Below are 23133 nucleotides of genomic sequence, written 5' to 3'. Positions count from 1 at the left end.
AATACACTGTATTAGTGGTAATATAACTTTTATGAGCTCCTGAGCCGAGTCATAACGGTTGAGGAGACATAGACTGAGATATTCCCGATAATGAGCCTTTTGGAGAGACAGAGATGTTTGCGGTTAAACGCTGATCAACGAAGAGTGTTGAAAAATAAGCTCTGATCTACCTCTAAAGGGACAGAACAGTGAGTGTCACTGATAATTATACTAGTGAAGTGTTCAGTATTACTTATCAATAAAAATGTGTTAAAAATGAATGCTAATAATTATGGAAACATGCTTATGAGCTTCAAATTTATATTGTTAGGGTGATTATATAAGAATTATGACTATACTGAGATTGAATATGATTTAATGTTTCGGCCCTTGCTCAATATGTTTTACAAGTGAAAGTGTTATTAAGTATGTTACAATTAATAGTACGTAAATTAATAATGAATGTTTATATTAGTCTATGTTTGCAAACAAAGCCATTACTGCCTAATAATATGTGCGTCTCTTAGTCTATTCATTTTTACAGGCATTCAGTTAACCTCAGTTTGCAGAGGGAAGGAGAGACCGGGGGCGAGAGAGGGGCAGACAGGCTCTCACCCACACACACACACTCTCACATACTCTCTTGCAAACACACACTGAAAAACACTCTTACACACTGCGCACCTACACGCAGGCGGACAATGCCTTTAACAATCACACCTATAGTTATATACGTTAGTAAACACCTATAACATGAAAGAGACCATGGAAGAATTTTAAATAACTATATGAATACAGAAGACCCAGAGTTTGTCACACAAGCTGCTGTCATTACTCTCTCAACAGCCATTCCTAATGATCTACAAGGTGCAACAGGCACGCAGACTACACCTAATGTTTCTGCTATTATTTTTAGGGAAAACAAACCTACTAAGTATTATGAAACAAATACAGCTGACCATATATTCACAACACATGACTGCTCCATTACTGTATTCAGAATCTTGATCAGTCAAGCTGGGAAGGTATATTTTGTGAAGTATATACTGGCATTGATTGCTCACCAGCAGGTGTATGTAGATATTCCAACATCAGTTTATCAAATAATTGAGAAAGCTGGAGCAGACAACCCAGATACTTACTGAAGCTGTGACTAGGAGTTGTTGTGTGATGTGACATGAATGTTATTGTGATTAAATTAAAAGGGATCTCAATGTGATAATGCAAGTCAAATTATCCTGCTTCTTTCACACATGGAAAGACTTTAATCAAATTCTTTCAATATGGAAAACCTTCTAAAAAGAGTACCATACATGATGTGACCTTTGCTGGTACTATTCCTCATCTGTCACGTTGATGAGGTTATGATAAATTACAAAATCCTTATTTTTTCATTCTGAAACTCTCACCATAAGACCTGGTGTCACACCATCTGACAGATCACATCACACAACAATCTGAATGCAAAAATCTGTATTGTCTGCATTCAGCTAACAAATGAACTTGGTTTGGCAAATGACTGAAACCATTTTCGGTTACAGCAGAATCACAAAATTGTTGAATAACATGTGAATCATGCTCAACATAGAATACATTAGCTACTCCACTTACTGTATTGATTACGCTTTAGATACAGGAATTCTAGTAAATCATTGCATTTTTTTTTTTTTGTTGAATGAATATTATTGATAATATGCCTAACGATGGTGGATCTGAAAGCTGTTGATGTATAATTATAAACAGTGGGCTAGTAAATATTGTGACACATTTTGGTTTCTACTTAAAACACACACTGAAGACTCATGTGTTTATGATATATGACTCTACTATTGGACTATTTTGTGCTGAAACTGAATGTTCCGGTGTACTATAGTGAACTACGCCTGTGTTAGATGAGCAAATGTTATACAAGTATTTAATTTGTGAATAATATGCTATAAACATGAGTTAAAAGGACAACTGCACATTTAAAAATAATTATAATATTTAATTAATTAATAAAAATTTGATTTGGCATGGCACCATATAACATTCATTTTTGGGACAAAATGTTTTTGTTAGGGGTGGATTATCAATACATGATTGATAAATAAATTACTTAATTTGTTTCTTTGTATTACAGATCTAACTTTGTGAAATGTGATTGGGACAGTCACTTCATATAAGCTTTTTCTGGTTTTGATTGTAAGTTATAAGAAATTAAATGTTAACCCCCATTAATGCTCTGTAAGTTCATATAAAACAGCACTTTGTACACAATCTCATCAAAGTTTTTACATATTCTTCTGTAATTCATCTATATATATTTTACACGCCCATGTACAAAACTCACAGGCTGCTCAATTTCTTTGTTTTTCCTGGTTATTTTCTGGTCAATAGAACGCTATGTTAATGACATTGGGTATGATTCTTTCGTATTTTATTTGATTTTGATGTTTGTTTTGTTGTGCCTTGTGTTAAAAATTTTGGTTAAGCAAAATATTTCTGGTCTTACTGTCCAATGCGCTGTGATTCACGTTTCCTTATTCTTCTAATGTCGGACTGACTTGTCATTTTATGTCCTTCGACCCTTTCCCTGGAGACTACGGGTCAGGGTGAAGTGCCAGTAACCTCTCCCTTGACCTGCACCGTGCCTTTCTACGTGGCGTAAAGTCACAAAAGGCGGAAGACCATCATTTTACCTTTTTTTTTTTTTGCTACTTCCTGTTTTCTGGATTTGAACTTTGTACTCGTTTCTTGATCTTTGCATTTCTTCTCCAACTCTGTGGACTATTTAATCAAGCACCCTTTGCATTTTCGTCCCATTGCTCCATTATTTGACATTATAGTTTGCTTATTGTATTCTACGAGTGCCTTTCACTGTTTGGTGAAATTTTTGACGTTGGATATGTATATTGTGCGAAAGGGGGGACAGGCTTATTTTGGATCACTTGTCTACTTTGACAGGCTTAATTGGCTTAAATTGACTACTTTTTCCTACGCCCACATTCCCAATACAAGTGAAGAGGAGCCCCTTACATCGGTGGGGCCTACGGTGTGTGCATTGTTTTGGTTAGCTTACACGACTCTCATAGGGGACCTATGAGATAATCTGTTTCAGGTACGACCTATTGACCTGTGACTGCCTGATCAGTTATTGCATCTGGTTCTCAGGGGGGGCTTCCTGACCTTGACTTAGTTCGGGGCTGGCTTGCCTATACCTTGGCTCCTGGTGTACCCTGCTGTATCATAGGCTCCGGTTGGGTTGCTATTGCCTGATGCCATGTTTGACGTGCCACACTATGCTCGAGCAGTCGCCATTTCTACGATTGAGGTGGGGAATGTGGGGTAACAATAATTTATAAAAACCTGTAACAAATGGCCATCTTAATACTCAAGATGTGTACACTCTTTCAGGACCTGTCTGACCCTCCTGATGGACAATATATTATTATTTGACTTACATATATAATCATTTAGTAACATACCAATCATATATACTCATCAATTTATATATCCTATGTATGTAATCCATTTTGTTGATCCATATCATGTGTGAGTCTTCATACCTTTTGTAGTTACACCATCATTTATTCATCTGTTTTGGTGTTATAGATGCTATGTATAATCATGTATTTCCTACTACTCTGTCATATTTGCTCGCATTTATGTATGCAAATCATGTCGGATCAGCATGGCTTGATATGGGCTTGGGACTTATAAATAGCACGGAACCTGCACCTTAAAAATGTTAAAACTTAGTTCAAAACATGATCTTTATTTACTAGATAACAGCAAATAACTTAACCAATCCCACCACAATTGATGCGTGGGATAAATCCCACGCAAGGGGGGAATGTGGGCCCTAAATTGGTGATCAATATATGCTATATTACCTTTATAATAGTATATTTGGATAAAAAGTCTAGAGTTCACTAAGTTCTGTTAAAACAGGTGTCTGACCCTTTTTCTGAGGCCTGTACAGTCTGTACCAAGGCGCGAGGTGCTGGTCGAGGCGACCTTGGTTTTGTCTGACTTGTGCCAAAAGCCCCCACCGTTGTTCACCCAGATACTGTATAAAAGTGTGTGTATTCCTCTGTATTATCAGAAGACTGAATCCTCCTGACTGAATCTGGCTGACTTCAAGAACAATAAAGAATCAACTTAGAACTTCGGAACGATTCGCCTTCTCCTTTCTTTAAACTTAAGGTTCTCGTCTGTTTTTACCTACTTTCTTTTGAACTTAGAACTTTTGCAGTGATCCATGACTAGATAAGTTTTTAGAGCTCATTTTAGCTAGCCCAGGCTTCCCTTTCTGGGAGGCCTCAAGAGTCGTGAAATAACGCACGACATCACATGGCAACATTACACTTTAACTGATTGAAAATAAGATGGCGGAAATCCCAGTCAAAAGTTTCTACAGCAAGTGCAGACTGAAACATGGGTCAGTTGACAATTTTTTGGACTATTAGGGTCCTTTTGATCCCACATGGCAGGGATGATTTTACCATAAGAAGATATTGTTTTTTGCACAACTTCCTGTACAAAGTTTAGTTTTTATACTTGTTAGGCCCTACTTATTAGCAAGTTAGCAAATTACCAAATAGCAAGGAGAAATAAAAAAATGCACACAAAGCAAAGGTATAGGACTATATACATAGAAGTGCTTCCATGATGCCTTGGGGTTGTTTTAAGATTAGTTTTTAGTTAGTAAGAATTAAACTTTTAGTAAATATTTTGTTAAGCATTGTTGTTTTGTATTAATTTGAACTATTAAATAGAATTTTGTGTGTATTTGACTGTTTGAAATGGCTGTTTTGCGAGGTAAGGAGCATGTCAGCACTGAATGCTCTAGATCTATTTCTAATGTCTTTCCATCTATAACTCTTTTTGGTTCAATAAAGGACTTTAAAACTGGTAAAGCTTTGGATGTTTTTTCTTTCCTGCTGAACATTATATCACTGATGTTGACAAAACCTGCCCGCAGCAACATCCCTCAGTGGGAGGCTGCCCATTTTGGCCGTACCTAAATCCCCCAGAGCAACTAAAACTGAATTATGTTTCACAGGGGACTTAAACCCTAGATTCATACAGAAAAGGTGTGTTGTTATCCACTATGCTACACGAACCACATATTTTTAATTTTTTTAATTTGCTGGTTTACTTTATCTTTATTTATTGCCATGTTCAAATTGAAGACCATATTTTTGCATATCAGGCAGAAATCCACACCAGTTCAAATAATTCACTACGGGCCCTATTCACCAACAGTTAGATTTTTTAATTAAATCTCTTCTTAATACCCACCCACACAGTTTTTAATGAAGGTTCTGACATTCAGCAATATTTTCTTAATAGAGCTCCAACACAGTAATGCTCTAACACAGATGTTGCCACTTCCAGTCAGAGATGGTTTCCCCTGAGTACTGATTTGCAACATCTGTCTTTACCTGTTCTCTTCACCTGTGATTTTTTTAAGCATTGACAACCTTATTCGTGTTTTTTGTGCATTTGTTTCTTTTTGGCTTTTGACCTTGATTTGTTTGCAGTTTTTTGGCCAGTGTTTTTTTTTTTTTATCATGGTCCATTTTTTTCTTTGTCCATGTCTGTGCTTTCACTGTCACAGGCTTGCATATTGTAAAACCGCTCTGTGTTAACAAAAGCAAATAGAATTTTTCATTTATGAGCATCTGGTTTGTTTGCCCTGTGTGACAATCAAAACAAATGGTTGAAAATGATTTGAAAAACAAACATTAATTTAATTCAAGCTAATAACCATTTCCATTGTGGTAATATATGGTTTTGTTATTACTTTAAACTAAATGTAATTATGTGTAAATGAAATAAACGTAATTTTATTGAATTAGGAAAGCTGAATCACCTGTAGTCTTTGATGTTGTCATGCTGGTTGATGTTTTCTTCTCTCTTTCCGCTGCTGTCGGGTCAGTGGACTCCTCGGATGTTGCTTCTGGCTTTAAAGCTGTAGAGAAAACAGAAGACACGTTGCCTCAAAACGTTGCATTTTGTGACAATTGATTTTAATGTCAGTAACATGCGGGAGAGTTTTTAAGATTGTAAGGCCGATGAGAGGAGGATGTTTTCTAACCCAGTTCTGTCAAGGAAATCTCTTCTATCCGCTCAGAGAGATCCAGCCGACCACGGCACCACAGCGTTCCTACAGCCTAATGACTTTCACTGCTTCTTTTGTCCTCTTTATGTGTGTGTGTTTGTAAGCAGTGTTCTGCACTACAGTTGGACATTGTTATGTAGCTGTATCTTCATCATTTTGACAATACAGGAGTTTGTAAATGATCCCAAATTTATGGAGGGCATCTGCCCATCAGTCAACTGGAGCAAGAAGGAAGTCTGAGCGATGGCATGAGATGGGGATTTGTTTGTTTTGTTTCACTGAACAAAGTGGCTTTGTTCAGCATTGTCAGTTACATCTGATTTTAAAGAACCCAAAAATGTGGGTCCAAACTGCTTTGGTGATAGCATACACTAACAAGCCAAATATCATGGGATTTGGGAGTAGTATTGTGTACCATTGAGACTAAAGAATGCTACACTGACCTGTGGGATATGTGTACCATTATCACCCCACTGCACTGTCCACTGTGGATGATAATGACTTCTATGTTATATTTCCAGTACATTCATGACACTGTGACTTCAGAGATAAATTGTCCCATTCATCTGGCACCCACTATCAGGTCTCATTTTGACCCATGAACACCTTAGGGAGTGTTCCTCACTCACTAGATAACACCTCAGAACTTGTGCAGGTGTGGGAATTCCCAAGTCGTCCCCTAAAGTAACGCTATTATATTATAATTTACATACTTCTATCCCATGATTTTTGCTATATAAGTGTCACAGCTAAACAACACAGATTAACACATGCTTATTTTATTTTAGAAATGTATTTTTCTCCTTTTTTTCCAGTGAGACATTCTGAATGTATCTTTTCGTATTGATAGATAGATAGAGATAGATAGATACTTTATTGATCCCCGGGGGGAAATTCTTGGCATCCAGCAGCAGGTTACACAATACACAAAGTTAAAAAAGATAAAATATAAAATATAAAGATACATATAAATACAATCAAATAAGAAATAGAATATACAGTGTAAATGTACAGTCTTCGTGTGTGTGTGTGTAATGGAGATGGAGAATGGAGGTAGTGCAGTTGAACACAATAGACAGTGAACACCAGTTGATGTGCATAATGTGAGGATAACTGATGTCAGCCAAACAGAAAGTGCAAATACACAGTTATATAATAATTTAAATTAATTTAAGCAGTGCAAAAGATACGTAAACAGTGCAAAAGATACGTAAACAGTAGATGAATTAACTAGTGAATGAACTACTAGTGCAAAATATGGTAGAACTATAAAAAGTGTTCTAGGCATCAGCAAGTCTGAGAGTGTGTCCATAGCTGGGGGTGTGTCCATGGTGTGGCCAGAGTGGCCGGAATGAAAAAGTTTCACAGAGTCTTTAGTTTGCTGTGCTGAGAGGAGTTGAACAGTCTTATGGCCTGAGGAACAAAAGACTTTCGGAGTCTGTCTGTGGAGCAGGACTGGGACAGCAGTCTGCCGCTGAATGAGCTCCTCTGCCTGGTGATGGTGCTGTACAGAGGGTGGTGAACATTGTCCATGATGTTCAGCAGCTTACTGAGGGCTCTCCTCTCTGCCAGTGGTGTTAAGGACTCCAGCTCTAATCCCAGCACAGAACCAGCTTTCCTCACCAGCCTGTCCAGTCGTCCAGCATCCCTCTTGCTGATGCTGCCTCCCCAACACACAACAGTGTAAAAGAGGACGCTGGCTACCACAGACTGGTAGAACATCAGGAGGAGTTTCTGGCAGATGTTGAAAGCCCTGAGCCTTCTGAGGAAGTACAGTCTGCTCTGGGCCTTCCTGTAGAGGGAGTCAGTGTTCACTGACCAGTCCAGTCTGTCGTCCAGGTGCACACCAAGGAATTTGTGGGATTTGACCACCTCCACGTTGACCCCCTCGATGGAGATTGGCCGCTGAGCAGAGGGCCTGGACCTCCTGAAGTCTATGCACATCTCCTTGGTTTTGGAGATGTTCAGCTGCAGATGGTTCATCTTGCACCACATCACAAATTCCTCAACCAGGCTTCTGTACTCCCTCTCATCATCATTACGCACACACCCCACAATTGCAGTGTCGTCAGAGAACTTCTGCATGTGGCATGACTCCGAGTGGTATTTGAAGTCTGATGTGTACAGTGTGAACAGGACTGGAGAGAGAACAGTCCCCTGTGGTGCTCCTGTGCTGCTGATCACTGTATCAGAGGAGCAGTCCCTGATCCTGACATGTTGTGGTCTCCCAGTAAGGTAGTCAGTGATCCAGGTGACCAGGTGCATATCCACCTCCATCTCCATCAGCTTGTCTCTCAGTAGTAGGGGCTGGATGGTGTTGAAGGCACTGGAGAAGTCGAAGAACATGGCCCTCACAGCACCTCCCCCCTTGTCCAGATGAGAGTGAGCTCTGTGCAGGAGATAGAGGATGGCATCTTCCACTCCCACCTTTTCCCGGTACGCAAACTGCAGTGGGTCCTCAGCATGGTGGACCTGAGGTCTGAGTTGGTCCAGCAGCAGTCGCTCCATGGTCTTCATCACATGAGATGTCAAAGCAACAGGCCTGTAGTCATTCAGCTCCTTCGGGTGTGCCTTCTTGGGAACAGGGATGAGACAGGTTAAAAACATGTTGGAGGGGCTCACCCAGTTGAACAGCACATGCCTTGAGCATTCTGGGGCACACTCTGTCCGGGCCAGCTGCCTTCCTAGGGTGAAGTCTCCTCAGCTGTCTCCTGACCTGGTCAGCAGTAAAGGTTGGTGGACTGGAGGAGATGATTTGTCTGCCAGTTGATAGTGTTGATGGTGGTGATGATGAAGATGGTGGAGGTGAGGGTGATGATGGTGCTGATGAAGATGGTGGAGGTGAGGGTGATTGTGCTGATGGTGATGAAGATGATGATGGAGGTGAGGGTGGTGCTGGTGGTGGTGATGATGATGACGGTGATGATGTTGATGAAGATGGAGGTGAGGGTAATGGTGGTGGTGATGAAGATGGTGGAGTTGGAGTTGAAGGTGATGGAGATGGTGGTGATGATGGTAGAGATGGAGAAGATGTTGGTGATGCTGCAGGAGGGTAGGAGGAGGGGGCAGCAGGAGCAGGACAGTCAAACCTGTTGTAAAAGTTGTTGAACTGGTTTGCTCTGTCCACACCGCCATCTACTGGGTTGCCGTTGTTGTTCTTGCACCCAGTGATGGTTTTCATTGCACCCCAGACTTCCTTCATGTTGTTGTCTTGCAGCTTTCTTTCCACCTTCTTCCTGTAAGACTCCTTGGCCTCTTTAAGACGTACCTTGAGTTCCCCCTGTACGCGCTTCAGCTCTACCAAGTTTCCGTCTTTGAACGCCTTCTTCTTTTGGTTGAGGAGGTCCTTGACGGAGCTGGTAATCCAGGGTTTGTTGTTTGGAAAGCAGCGTACAGTCTTTGTGGGAACAGCAACATCCATACAGAAATTCAAGTAGTCCGTAACACAGTGAGTCACCCCCTCAATGTCCTCACCATGTGGGTGCAGCAGCACGCTCCAGTCAGTGGTGTCATAGCAGTCCCTTAGGGCTTCTTCTGCTTCAGGAGACCAGACTCTGAATGAGCGTGTGGTAGTGGGCTGCCTCAGTACCAGTGGTTTGTACTGAGGCTGCAGGAACACCAGATTGTGATCTGATTTCCCCAGCGGTGGTAGTGGAATAGCCCTGTATGCATCCTTCACATTAGCATACAGCAAGTCTATGGTCCTGTTTTTCCTGGTGGGACAGTCCACAAACTGGAAAAAGGCAGGCAGGGTAGAGTCCAGCGTTACGTGATTAAAGTTACCAGTGATCACATAGAAGGCGTCAGGGTGCTGTGTCTGCAGCGCTGCGACGGTGGAGTGGATGACGTCACACGCCGCCTGCACGTCCGCTCTCGGCTGGATGTAAACACACACGAGGATCGCGTGAGAGAGCTCCCGCGGCATGTAATAAGGTCGGAGACTCACCGCTAACAGTTCAATATCCCGACAGCAGATCACCTCCTTCACGTACACATGTCCAGGGTTGCACCATCTGTTGTTAATAAACAGCGCGATTCCTCCACCTTTCCGCTTCCCGCAAAGCACCGGGTCCCGATCCGCCCTCACTGAAGAAAAGCCGGGTAGCTGCACGTTAGCATCCGGCGTGTCGGGGGTGAGCCAGGTCTCGGTGAAACACAGCATGCTACACTCCCTGTAGAGCTTCTGATTCTTCACCAGACAGGCTAGCTCGTCGGTTTTGTTGGTCAGTGAGTTAACATTCCCCATAACCACCGACGGAACTGAGGGTTTGTACCTCCAGCGCTGCTCCGACTTCTTAGCCTTTAGCTTAGCCTTTAGCATAGCGCCGGCCCTGCAACCTTGGTACCTCCTTCTCAGATCATCCGGTATTGTGTGGACAATGCCCCCACGTCCCGCGGGTCGGAGGGCGAGCAGTTCTTCCCGGGAATAAACACGGTATTCCTCGCTGCCCCGCATATTTACACCAAAAATATCCTTAGGATATAAATAAGATGCACACTAAACGTGTGTAGTAGCACAGAGACGATAAATAAACGTAAAAAAACTCAGAAAAACACACAAAGAGACGGAGCTACTGGAACAGGCAGCCACTCGCGTCGGCGCCGGAAGTAATATTGATGGTGAATTCTGCTTTTGAAACATTGACAGTGCTTTCAAATTTGGATGAGCACCCCCACACTGAAGTGCAAGCTGACACAATCCTGACACCGTATTGCATAAGTACCTGCTGGCTGCTGACCTCCAACAAAATTGACAGTACAGACACACCGGCAACCAGAGTCTATAAGACCTCTGAAGGTACTCTGTAGTGTATAGCACAAACGTGTTTGCCACATATCCTTTAAAACAAGATTATCTAGCATTATTCATTTTAAATAGCAGCTTCAAAATCATTTATGCTTTAAAAGATGCGGAATTGTGTTTATATTGTTGCTAATGTTGCTATACTGTTAACTGTACTATGTAAACTTAAAGAAGTGGGCAGAAAAAAAATGTTAATAAACTGTATAATGATGTGTAAGGTATATTCATGTAAAATCCAGTAATGCTACTTTATCACTTTATTACTTACTTAGATAGATAGATAGATAGATAGATAGATAGACAGACAGACAGTGTATACACATTGAGCACGCCTGTGTTGTCAAGATAGGAATCAACGTCTGAGGGTTGACTGTATTCAGGGTTTTAATTAGTCAGTGGTGAGATCTGTGTTTTCCGTTGCCAAGATAGCAATACACCAGAAATCTACCTGAACACACCTCACTTCCAGACCACCACGCCCAACTCTGTAGATATATTTATGAACTCTGTTGCTTTTTTAATTTAAATGGCATGAAAATAGACTGTTAGATAGAGCCTATAATGTCTCATTCCATTCCAACACCTCCTTTTTGGTGTGTTGTTACGAGTACGAGTATTTTTTTATGTATGTGGCCTTTAAATATGTATCTATATCTATTTTGTATCTATTTCTATCTATATATTTATAGATCTATATCTATATCTATATATTTATTCTGATGGTAAGTGTTAACAGGTTTGCATGTGCATGTAAGTGTGTGTGTATTAACAAACATAAAGCAGCCGTACATGTTTCTCCATACATGCTCTATAATGGATGTCTATTAGCGGAATGCACTGTAAATAGTGTGATGTGTTCAGTCTGAGCTTTCACCTCTGCTGTGTCGTTTCTTTCAGTGCTTTAGCTCTCATTTGCATGAGTAACAAGCTCTGCACCAAGCCAGGCATGGTGCTAACGAGGTGCTGGTGGTATGTGCCTGCATGTGTGCCTCATGTGTGTCCATGTGAGTGTGTGTGTGTGTGTGTGTGTGTCTGTCTCTATGTGGTTTTCTCTGCTCATCCTTTCCTGGCAAAGTTCCTTGCTACAGCAGCAATACTGTCAAATGCTACACTCTCTCTCTTTCTTTCTCTTTCTCTCTCTCTCTCTCTCTCTCTACATCACACAAAAGTGGAAAATGTATGTAAGGCACATAACACAGCAACATTTACACATATTTAAACACCCAAGAATGTTAATAAATCCCTTTTCCATATTATTAATTAGCACCAGGTTTAGGATGGAAAACACATTATTTTAAGAGTGTGGTCAACTCCATAACTAAAAAAACCAACTCTCTCTACTGTTAATACTGTAATATGCTAATCTTCACGGCCAAATCAAATCTGACCATCAAGGTATCAAGACCTCAGGTAAATCATAAATAACTGCTGGCTATGTAGGCTGTAAGGTCAAGTTGTCTATTTTTAAGCTGTTGACTGTGTTTGCCATATTATTCACGCTGTAGCATGTACTGTATTATACAACCAGTCTTTGACGTATAGCTTATATTTATCAATGCAAAAATCAATACAAGAATTAAAGATGCATCCTAGTAAATTAAGGTTCAGTCAACAACATTCCCTCCCAGCACTGTTTTGTTTAAAAACTGTTGAAAAATGCTAGAGTCTTTTGTTAAAACTATGTTACTTTTAAAAGTGAAAGGTAAAGAGACATCTCTTTGTAGTGGTTGGAAACACAGCTACAAGTCTTTTCAACCCTTCAAAAAGATGTCTATTCAACTTTTTTCTTCAACCAAAGTTATTCATATATGAAGGTCAGGCATGGATGTGACAAGCATGGATACAATTAAAGCACCTTATAAAATAAGGGTAATCCAAAAGGGTAGTCATAAATAGGCAACGTCAAAACTAGAAAACAAACAGAGAGAGCAGATAACAAGGCAAGACAAGGCAGGGCAGGGAAAATAAATGTCTCTTTAACCACTTCAAAAAGACGTCTTTTAATCTTTCGCTATAAACCACAATGTATCATAGTATCATAGGCTCTGATGTTTTTTTTTTTTAATCCTGGGGGGGGGGTTTAGGTGTAATAACACTGTGGACAATTTTGTTTAGCATTACCCAGCCAGTGCAGTAAATCCAATTAAAAAGGGTTAATTGTATAGTTGGTCAAATCCTGTTTTTTAAATAGGGACTAGAATTTGCATTATTTTCTTCATGCCACTGCTACTGGCCATTAAAAAATAATAATAATAATAAAAAAAGAAACATATATAGGTCCAATCATTGACGTAAACCTATGATTGGATCTAAACCATTAATGACTGCCACTGACATATAAATGGAAATAAATGACCTTGCTTTGATAGTTAAACAGTATCTGGTTGCTAAGGTGTTACTAAATGGTTTAAATGGCATTCCGATGATTGTTAACGTTTTGTAAGGTTTTTGTTTAGGGCAGTGTTTTTTTTGCCACATTATTAATTACTTTCCCTGCCCCCGATACACCTAAACTAACTAATCAGCTCATTTACAAGCCCCTTGTAGATGTGCAGGGCGAAGTGTTAAAGCAGGCAAACCTCTAAAATGTGCAGAACTTGGTGATTCCATGACCAGGACTAAGGAACATTGGCTTAGGATGTGCTAGGTACTTCTATGGTGTGCTATACTGTTCCTGGTTGCTGTTAGGGCACAGCTATGTGGTTGTCATGTGTGTGCATCATTAAATAAAACTGCATCTGATTAAAATTACACTGCCTGTTTGATGCTGTCCAGAAAAATACTAATCCTATGCAAAGCAATCTGTACTGAGGCCTGTTTTGTATTCGGTATAAAGGAGTTCACCGACTCCTGCTGGCACTAAAATGGTTATTCAGCACCACTTTCATCATTATGCATTAATGCTTGATTTCTGCATGGCTTCTAGCACTGAAAGAAAGAGCCTCTGAAGCTCTTTAGCTGATAAGCCTGTTAGTTGCATGTCCCTATTTTGCGATGCACTGTAAAAATGCATTCTGAAGCACTCTGTCACACATGTGAAGGATTAAGTTGGTAAGTGACACAAGAAAGGCCAGTGTTTAAGTGTGTTTTATTTTCTCTGCATTCCTCAAAGTCATTTATGGATGATTGATTTTGTTTGCGTGTTCATGAATGTGCGTACAGAATCTGCTTCTGTGTCTTTCTAATCGGAATCGTGTGAGTGTTACATGTTTTCTTCCAGCAGGCTGTAAACGGGGCCCGCAGAGACTGTGAAAGGATGCGGATCAGCAGCTTATCCGCACACAGTGAGTGCGTGCTTGTGACGACAGCAGAAATACACAAAGAAACTGTATTCAAGCTGGGAAACATCATCAAATTGCCCCCTTAGCTTTGTCAGATGTGACAAACCTGACCCAAGGCAATGTTCTGACTGAGGACACTCTGCTTAATGCTGCCTGCATATTGTCTTGTAGAGGCCATATTTTTTGTGGTTGTTGGGCCCAATCCAATTTCACTCCTTTCCCTTACCACTTCACGCAGTTGTGAGCATTTACATTTTTGCATTTTTGTGTCTGGAATGCTCTGCAGTTGCTAACTGTGAAGACGGGAATGTGAAGGCGGGAAAACGAGGATCAGTGGACCAATCACAGCTGCTGCGGTCTGTGTTGCTGGGACACATAGGGCACCTATCCCTCTGTTAGCCACGGTTTTAGCCATTAACCCCATGTTTTGTGTGTTTACACCTAGGAGTAGGGTGTCCTGATACTTGTTGGAATAAAGAGGGGAGGGTCTTAGACAATTTTTAAGAGGTACATTCCAAACAGGGGGTTATGAGAATTCACTACTAAAATAGCTGCACAATAGCAAAAAAATTAAATATAAAATTAGGGGTGTGCCATATTGTATTGTACGCAATAATATAGCAAACATTTTTTAATTTTGTGAACGATACTATGTCCTGAAATATCGTGATATATTATTTTTCCAGTGTACTACTTTTTTTTTTATTTTTTTTTTACAGTTTTTAGCAAAGTAAAAAAACAAATCATTTCCCATTATATATCTAATAAAGACTATAGAGATTATATCTGTCCAGTATCATTTAGTTTACTTTAATTCTGGATACATGGAGATATTTGGAGTACATTATTAGTATCATGATATTCTGGATCATTGACTTCTGTTATAAATCTGATAAATTTCTTGTATTTTCTCATGGGTGTGCCATTTCACATCATACATTAAATAATAAAATTTAATTGCCATTTTGTTGCAGTAGTGTGCTTTTGAAATATTTATTTTAATTCAGTGTTTTGTCATATCACCAAGAGTATCGTTATCACAAAAATATCATGAAATATTCTGCCTACTAAAAATTATATATATTACAATAAATATTTACAATAAATATTACAATAAACATTGCATTATTTTACCTATTGTTGTTTCAATGCATTAGGCCCATTTTTTATAACAAGCATGAAAACCCACCAATAGTACAGCTTAGAAGCTAGCAAGATGCTAATGTCATATTCCACCTTAAAATATGAAACAGTTAAATTTACTGTCACATTGGGATGCTACAAGATTTAAAGCTATCATCAAGAAATTCAGGGTGGTCTATGATAAATTACTAAATTGAACTAAAGTACAACAGCGAGGTTGTTTAACTTTATTCCTCTCCTATCACTACTAATAGACCAGTAATGAAAAAGTGTTCTTTTTTATTGATTTATTTTGACAACATATCAGGTTCCTGGTGAGTTGTCCCATTTCGAATAAAAACGATTTCAATTACTTTCCCTTAACCACCCTTCACTTCCTGTAACTCTGTTCCATAGGGAAAGGTGACACTCAAACACAAGGGGAAAAGGTGCAGATGGGAAATGAGACTATGCCTTGGACTGGGTTCAAGCTATACATTATCTCCCCATCTGCCATCCCACCCTTTTGTCATCTGTGTGCATCTAGTTCACAAGCGCATTCTGTTTAGAAAGATGTGGTATGTCTAGAGAAAACATGCCCACAGGCTACAAAATGATGATCTGAGTCTATAGCCACAGTGTCCTCTGTACAGCAGCACACGTGACACAAACATGCAGCAGTCACTACCTCCAGCATAGGGTAAAACATTCTTGTCTGTCTTTAACCATCTAAAAAATGATAAATGCTTTTAAGCACAGCTAAAAAAAAAAAAAAAAAAAAAAAAAAAAACATTTAAAAAATTTAGATTTCTGTTTCTGTGTTTATATTCTTGTGGGTGTAATATAATGTGACAGAATATTAAGAAGAAGTGTTTACCATGTTAAAACAAGCTATGTGGGACGAACTGCTAGCTAATAGCGCAATGGCTTACCAGAACACTCAGGCTGTGACCGAAATGGCTCCCTATTTACTAGTTAGGGCACTATTGAGTATGTCAGCCATTTTTCTTTAAGTGTCCGAATCTTAAGTGGGAATTGGAACATGATTTTGAGGGTACTAAAAACTCCCATAATGCATCATGATTTATAGTAAACATAGCTGCTTACTAAGCGAGCTGAATGTGTCCGGGTCTTGCTACTAAGCAACAGACAGCCGAAGAAACAGAGCGAACAGAGAACCACTAGGGTTGCCAGATTGTTACAGTGGGATTCAGATAAACCCAATTCACTGGTTAAAACGTGTTTCAAATCCGACAAAATACTGAGAAAACCACCCAAACTGCTGATGTTTGTCATATTAACAATATAACAGGGTTTATTCCAACATGATCTTAACTAAAATAACTTAAATATCTTAAATATCACTAACTACAAAAAACGATATTTAAATGAGTTTATCTGCATGTTTGTATTATGTGTTTTGTGCCTTGTATCATTGAACAAACAAAGTAAATACAATACATAAAAATAACCTTGCAAGCAATGAAAGAAAAAAAACCTCAATATAATAACGAACATAAACACAGCTTCAAATGTGCAGGAAATCTTCCAGGTTAGATATCTAACTATAACACTGCTGAGTTAAATTTCCAAACTCTTTACACTTGGTAGTTTTGTTTACCCGTCAAATCACAGCATTTCCTCCAGACAATTTCAGACACAACTCGACATTTGGCATGAAACCACCCGATCTGGCAACACTGTGAGCCTGTTTACGCTGTTCCTTTTAAGGTTTTCTTCATGTAGTTCAATATTGTGAGGATTATCTTTTAAACTGCGTAAATATAACAGGCAGATAAATTACTTCATGATCAGCTCAGAGCTTCACTAACTTTAATTCAGAGCTCAGTTCAGTGTGTTTATGGAGTTTTAAACACATCTTAACCCCCTCTCACCTGTGTGTGTTTATGCGACCGGTGCTGGCGCATGATAATGATGAGTTTTACCACTCCTGTTTTACCACTAATTAGTGAACTAAATAGTGTCTCCCTACATAGCGCAACACTAATGAGGGAGTAGGGAGCCATTTCGGTCACAGCCTCAGAGTTCCTCAGTGTAGCACTGTTGGGTGGCATTCACTAGCACTAACCGCTGCTAACTGTGGATAGCACTGCTGCTAACCGTGGCTAGCACTGTTGCTAACCACGCTAAAATACTGTTAATCTAAACTTACCCTAAGTAAATGGAAATGCTTTACTCACCCAAATAAACAGTTATCAGGAGAGAAATCTGTGTAGATTAACATCCATGTTATTCAAAGAATAACATCTTTGAAAGAAAATGTTTTTTTTTTTTTATAGAATTACAGTTTTGTTTACTTAGGTGCCCCAGCAGCAAGACCTGCTGAATTAGAAGGGAAACATGGCGACAGCCTTGTTCTTATTATTGTCGCCTAAAATGTGCCTTATAATCCATATGAAAATAGACCGGAAATTTTTTTTTTATTGATAGCGCTCATTATGATATGGTAAAACTAACATAAAATATGTTCAATTATTTGTACCTTAACACAGTGCATTTAAACTGATTTAGAACAGATTTTTTAAACATCTACTTCCAGATTAATAACTACATATCTGATATCAGACTGTGGACCCCACACTCGCTCTTAGCAGGCGTAATGTTAACATGCATTAGGCATTCTGTTTGAAGCTCTTCCTGAGCACATTAAGATGCTGCAGCATGTAAAATAATACATTAAATGAAACCATGGGAGACATGATGTTAAGCCTAAGTCAGTTGGGAATTAAATAAGAGTTCCAATTCTTGCTAAGTGAGCACTGTTAACTATAGATTACAAACGAACGTATCTGTTCCAAAACAGTTAAGAATGATTATGTTTACATTTTAATTTCTAGTAAAATTTTGTTTTGTAAATGACTAGAACAGCTAGTAGTCACCTGAATGATGCAGAAGAAGACACAGTGTTTGATTTCTCTACTACAGTAATTACACTATTGGTCAAAAGTTTTAAAACACCCCCAGTTATCCAGTCTTTATTCACGTTTTAGCAAGTCCAATTAATAAAAGAAAATAATTTAACAAAGAAACACAAACTGATCATTACAATACAAATGATGTACTATAAATATCTGGACAGTGATGCAATCTTCATAAATTGGGCTCTGCCTGCCACCACACTGGATTTAACATTTAAACAAATGAAATGTAATTGAAGTGTAGAGTTTCAGATTAAATTTAAGGGGTCGATCAAAATATTTAATGAAGCTTTTAGCAATTACAGCCATTTTTCTACAAATCCTCCTCATTTCAGGGGTTTAAAATGGACTTTCTGGAGTTATATTTATGTTTTTGCATTTATTTTTTAATTTTTTGCAAATTATAAATTCCAATTTAGAGTGATATATCCAATAACAGTAGTATATTTTGTAAAATTACAGAAAGTTGCTAATTAAAAAAAAAAATAAAGCCTTAGTTTTCTTTAAATTGATGCTAAAAGCTGTTAAAATCTGACATTCTTTTTTTCCACTTAAACACATTTTTTAAAAAATTAAATCACACAACACATTTCAATTATAGTCTATTATTGTTGTTTTAATATACATAAAAATATAGATACAACTTAATAAGAAAAGCCTGTAAAGTTTTTACAGTACCAAAGGTTTTTAGAGCTGTTGCTTGGTGAATATGATTTGCATGACTATGCTGCTGGTGCAGATTTATATTTGCTTTGTAAATCCACTCAGCCATCGTCGCTAAAAGTCTCTAATGTAATTGCTGCAATACAAAAAAAATTACTTTCATAGTCGTGTTAATAAAAAGGCTTAGTTATTTACCTGCTAAGTCAGTTCAGGCCATTTTATATTCAGAGAAATGTGCTGCTGGTGTCTGGGTAAAAATGAAGCTTCCTCATATGAGGCATTATCTCCTGCCATGTGGCGACACTGTGTATGCAGCAGAGCGTCATTAGAGGATGCAGAATGTGCTCAGCAGCTCATTTGTCATTCTGCCTCTCTCCTCTCGTTTCTTTTCCTCTCCCCCTATTCTATCTCCTCTCTTTATCACCCTTTCCCTTCTCCATCCTTCTCTCTCTTGTCTTTCATGTCCTCTCTCTCTTCTCTTCATTAATAAAGTGGGGATTAGATCAGAATGTGTAATTACGTCCCCTGTACTGCAAGAGGCACAGCGTGTAATCGCTCTGTCTGTCCTCAGTCGCTGATGCAGTACAGCTGGATGACAGAGACAGATATTCATAACCTGAGCTTTATTAAAATTTGATCTGGGCCCCCACTGCTGAAATTTTTCCTGAAAGTTCTCTTATTGAAACTTCTTTCTCATTTTAGTTTGTTGCAGTCCCACAGTCTCCTCTAGGCCTGGAAAACATGATCAGTTTCTATTTGTTTATTAGTTTTTATAGCATCTGGGTATGATTTGTATTATGTGACTAGAATGCAACAAAACAAGGTACTATTATGTATTATTCCACATAAGTTGCTCAACAAAATACAAATGAGTAGCAGTTCAGGTAACACTGGAGTAAATAAAGTACCCATTCTGTATTCTTTTATATAAAAGTAAAATTAATTTATTTTAATTTATTTTAATTCTGACATTGTCAGTGTGCCTGCCATGGACTCTAGCACACCCACACCAAAGACTCCATTTCCCAGTATGCACCTGTGCCAGACTTCTTGGACATTTATGATCATGTAATACTTCAGTGTTCTGACTCACCCAGTATCCTAAGATTGCTCACACCTGTGTTCACTAGTATAAATACCACCTGTTTCCTGTTCACCCTTGTCCAGTACTGAATTTAGTTCCTAGCTCTTCTACCTTGCATTTTTTTTGTTGTTTACTTTTTTGTTACCGACGCGTTATTGTATTTTTGACCCCTCTCTTTGTTTTCTTGACCACACTCTTTGAGCCATCTATTGTTGTTTGTGTTTCTCATTGCCAAACCTTATTTTGTTTATTGTCTAATTCTTCTGCCTTGCCCTTCTACCTGTTTGGAATTCCTGTGTATGACCCTTTGCCTGCCTCACTCTGGTGTGTTGTTTATCCTTGATGCATTTTGGTTCTTACCTTGCTTGTTTCTGACTTCTGACAGTTTTTTTTATAAAACTGTAGAGAATTGTAAGGTTGGTTGTGCATCTTATACTGGCATGCAGTAAAAATGCTTTCAATAATAAAAAAAATTCTAAAGTAAAAAGAACAAAAATAATGTAAATTAAGGCCTACAGCAGTAACTATTTCCAAAGTCTCCACGTCCAGTGGAATTTGCTGTGACTAGTCCCTTTCTGATACACTCCCTGTGGGATCTCATGTTCATCTTCAAAAATGACTCAACAATCTCTCTAGCTTTAATTTCACTACAATAATCCATCTGCTCCCCTGCAAACAGCATGTCTCTACAGCAACATCTGAGCTTGCTTGTTTAAACTCTGTACTTAAGGACATTTTCACACCTAAATTCCAGACTAGTGTCTAGAACGAGGTTCACGTTTTTAATACATACATGATATACAGTGGGGTAAAAAAGTATTTAGTCAGCCACTGATTGTGCAAGTTCTCCTATTTAAAAAAAATCCAGGAAATCACATTGTAGAAATTCTAAAAGAATTTATTTGTAAATTATGGTGGAAAATAAGTATTTGGTCACTCACAAACAAGCAAGATGTCTGGCTCTCATAGGCCTGTAACTTCTTCTTTAAGATCTTCTATCCTCCACTCATTGCATGTATTAATTGCAAATGTTTAAGCTCGTTATCGGTATAAAAGACACATAATTGAGAGCATTGAAGATGGAATGTGGCTGGGTCTTCCAGCATAACAATGAACCCAAACATACTGCTCGGGCAATGAAGCATTTCAAGGTCCCGGAGTGGCCTAGCTAGTCTACAAATCTCAACATCATAGAAAATTTGTGGATTAAGGTGAAAGTCTGTGTTGCCCACCAAAACAAAAATGCACTAGAAGAGATCTGCAAGGAGGAATGGGCCAAAATACCAGCTACAGTGTGTGCAATTCTGGTGAAATGATTGACCTCTGCCATAACCACCAACATAACCATTGCCAACAAAGGTTATGTAACAGGGTTGAGTTAAGTTATTATGTATAAGTATTGAGTTAAACTTTTGTTATTGACCAAATACTTATTTTCCACCATTATTTACAAACAAATTCTTTAAAAATCCATCAATGTAATTTCCAGGATTTCTTTTTCTTATTTTGTCTCTCATAGTTTAAGTGTACATATAATGAAAATGACAGACCTCTCTAATGCACAATCAGTGACATAATAAATTTTTAATAGTTTAATAGTTTTTTGCTCCACTGTACTAGGTGGGGTTAGTGCAAATAGCCAGACTGTTGAGAGTGTGCTATTTTATTTGTGAGTTTATGTATATGACAATATCAAATAAAAACGATTTTACACTAGTACTTCTAGCTTATGTGAGTTGCAGCCAATCTACTTTTAATCTTAAACCATGCAAACTATCACATGGTCATTGTAGACAACCAATAGGTTTGCGCTGTCCAGCACAATCATCACATTAGGTTAGCTGTGGACAAAAGCTGCTTCTGATGGGCTGCGTTGTCCTTGCTTAATCCTTGTTAGTTTCCACCAGAAGCATAAGGGAATCCAGTTACAGTTTTATAAATAGTGACCCTGCAAGACTCTCAGTCTTCTGGAGAATGGCTGGGATAAAATCTGATGTTTTTTACAGGATGGTGTTGTTTATGAATCAATAATGTCATTTAAACAAGGGAGCAGTAGCACCAAATATTACACAAACAGAAAAATGAGACAGTAATCTTTAAAGAATCTAAAAACGAGCAAATACATCAGTTATTGTCTCCTAATTTAACGTAAAAATATGGCAGAGCATTTACTGGATTCTGTGATTTGTGTGCTGTGAGCACCTTGTGCAATCCCAGCTTTCTTTAGGTGTTCTTTTTGAAACACCACAACATATATAGAAATTCAGGCCAATTTTAAACTGTGACTTTACTGACTGGCCAATGTAAGATGTTTCTCCATCCCAACATGTAGCAGTATACCCACAGCACTACTTTATTTCAGCCCTGCCATGAAATAAAGTGAAGGAAAGAAGGAGAAATGTCTCCCACTCTGCCTCACACTCCAAATAACCGAAATGATGTAAGTGTTGTCATGACAACCTCACAGTAGCCACTCAGCCGTACCTCTGATTCCTTGCAGTTTAAAGCCTCCACACATGCAGAGTATCTGTTTCAGTTCTGAGGTCAAGTGATCTTTGATCATGCAGTGATTGAGGACGGCTGTGGAAAAATGTGTGTTAAATTCAATCAGCCATACTGTCACATGCTTGTAGATACTAGTGAGTAGTTATGTAGCTCACCATGGGAAAGAGAGGAGGGAGGAGCATGTGAGAATGTGCGTGTCATGACTGTGCTGTCACCACAAATATAATTATATAGTAATTAGCATTTTCCATTCCGGATTTGTATATATAGATTATGTATACAGTTAAAGTAATATGCAATGCATTAAGCTCACATGTTTAGGTTCTGAAATGTGATTCTGTAGTTCAGCCATGGAATGAAAAGGCTAATGTAATAGGTAATGAAAACATATGACTATAAATCTGCAAAACACTTACTGTGCCTTCATAAACGTACAGCTGTAATCTAAAATAGTAGACTTCACTGTAGGCTTTTATTGCTATACCCATACTGTTATCTATAAACCATGTAGCAACAAACTAACACTGATTTAAGAATATTGTGAACACTGTCAAATGTGCTGTGATATCTTGCATAATGTAAGCTTTATTTATTTATTCATTTTTGAAACAACAGTATTATCATCACACAGTGTCCAAAACACCATA

General features: G+C 38.6%; 1 protein-coding gene across 1 annotated transcript in view; it reads right to left on the bottom strand.

Moving 5' to 3' along the window:
• The window catches only part of prrt4b (proline rich transmembrane protein 4b), a 58927-nt gene that overhangs the window by 16286 nt on the left and 19508 nt on the right, over positions 1–23133 (bottom strand). The window contains exon 3 of the mRNA XM_049474271.1: positions 5840–5938. Within this exon, the coding sequence (XP_049330228.1) occupies positions 5840–5938 (99 nt within the window). The remainder of the gene's footprint in view (positions 1–5839; positions 5939–23133) is intronic.

Source organism: Astyanax mexicanus, chromosome 2 (assembly GCF_023375975.1).
Source record: "Astyanax mexicanus isolate ESR-SI-001 chromosome 2, AstMex3_surface, whole genome shotgun sequence".
NCBI lineage: Eukaryota > Metazoa > Chordata > Actinopteri > Characiformes > Acestrorhamphidae > Astyanax > Astyanax mexicanus.
Note: the sequence above shows the minus strand (reverse complement) of the source record. Positions and strands in the feature narration are given on the sequence as shown.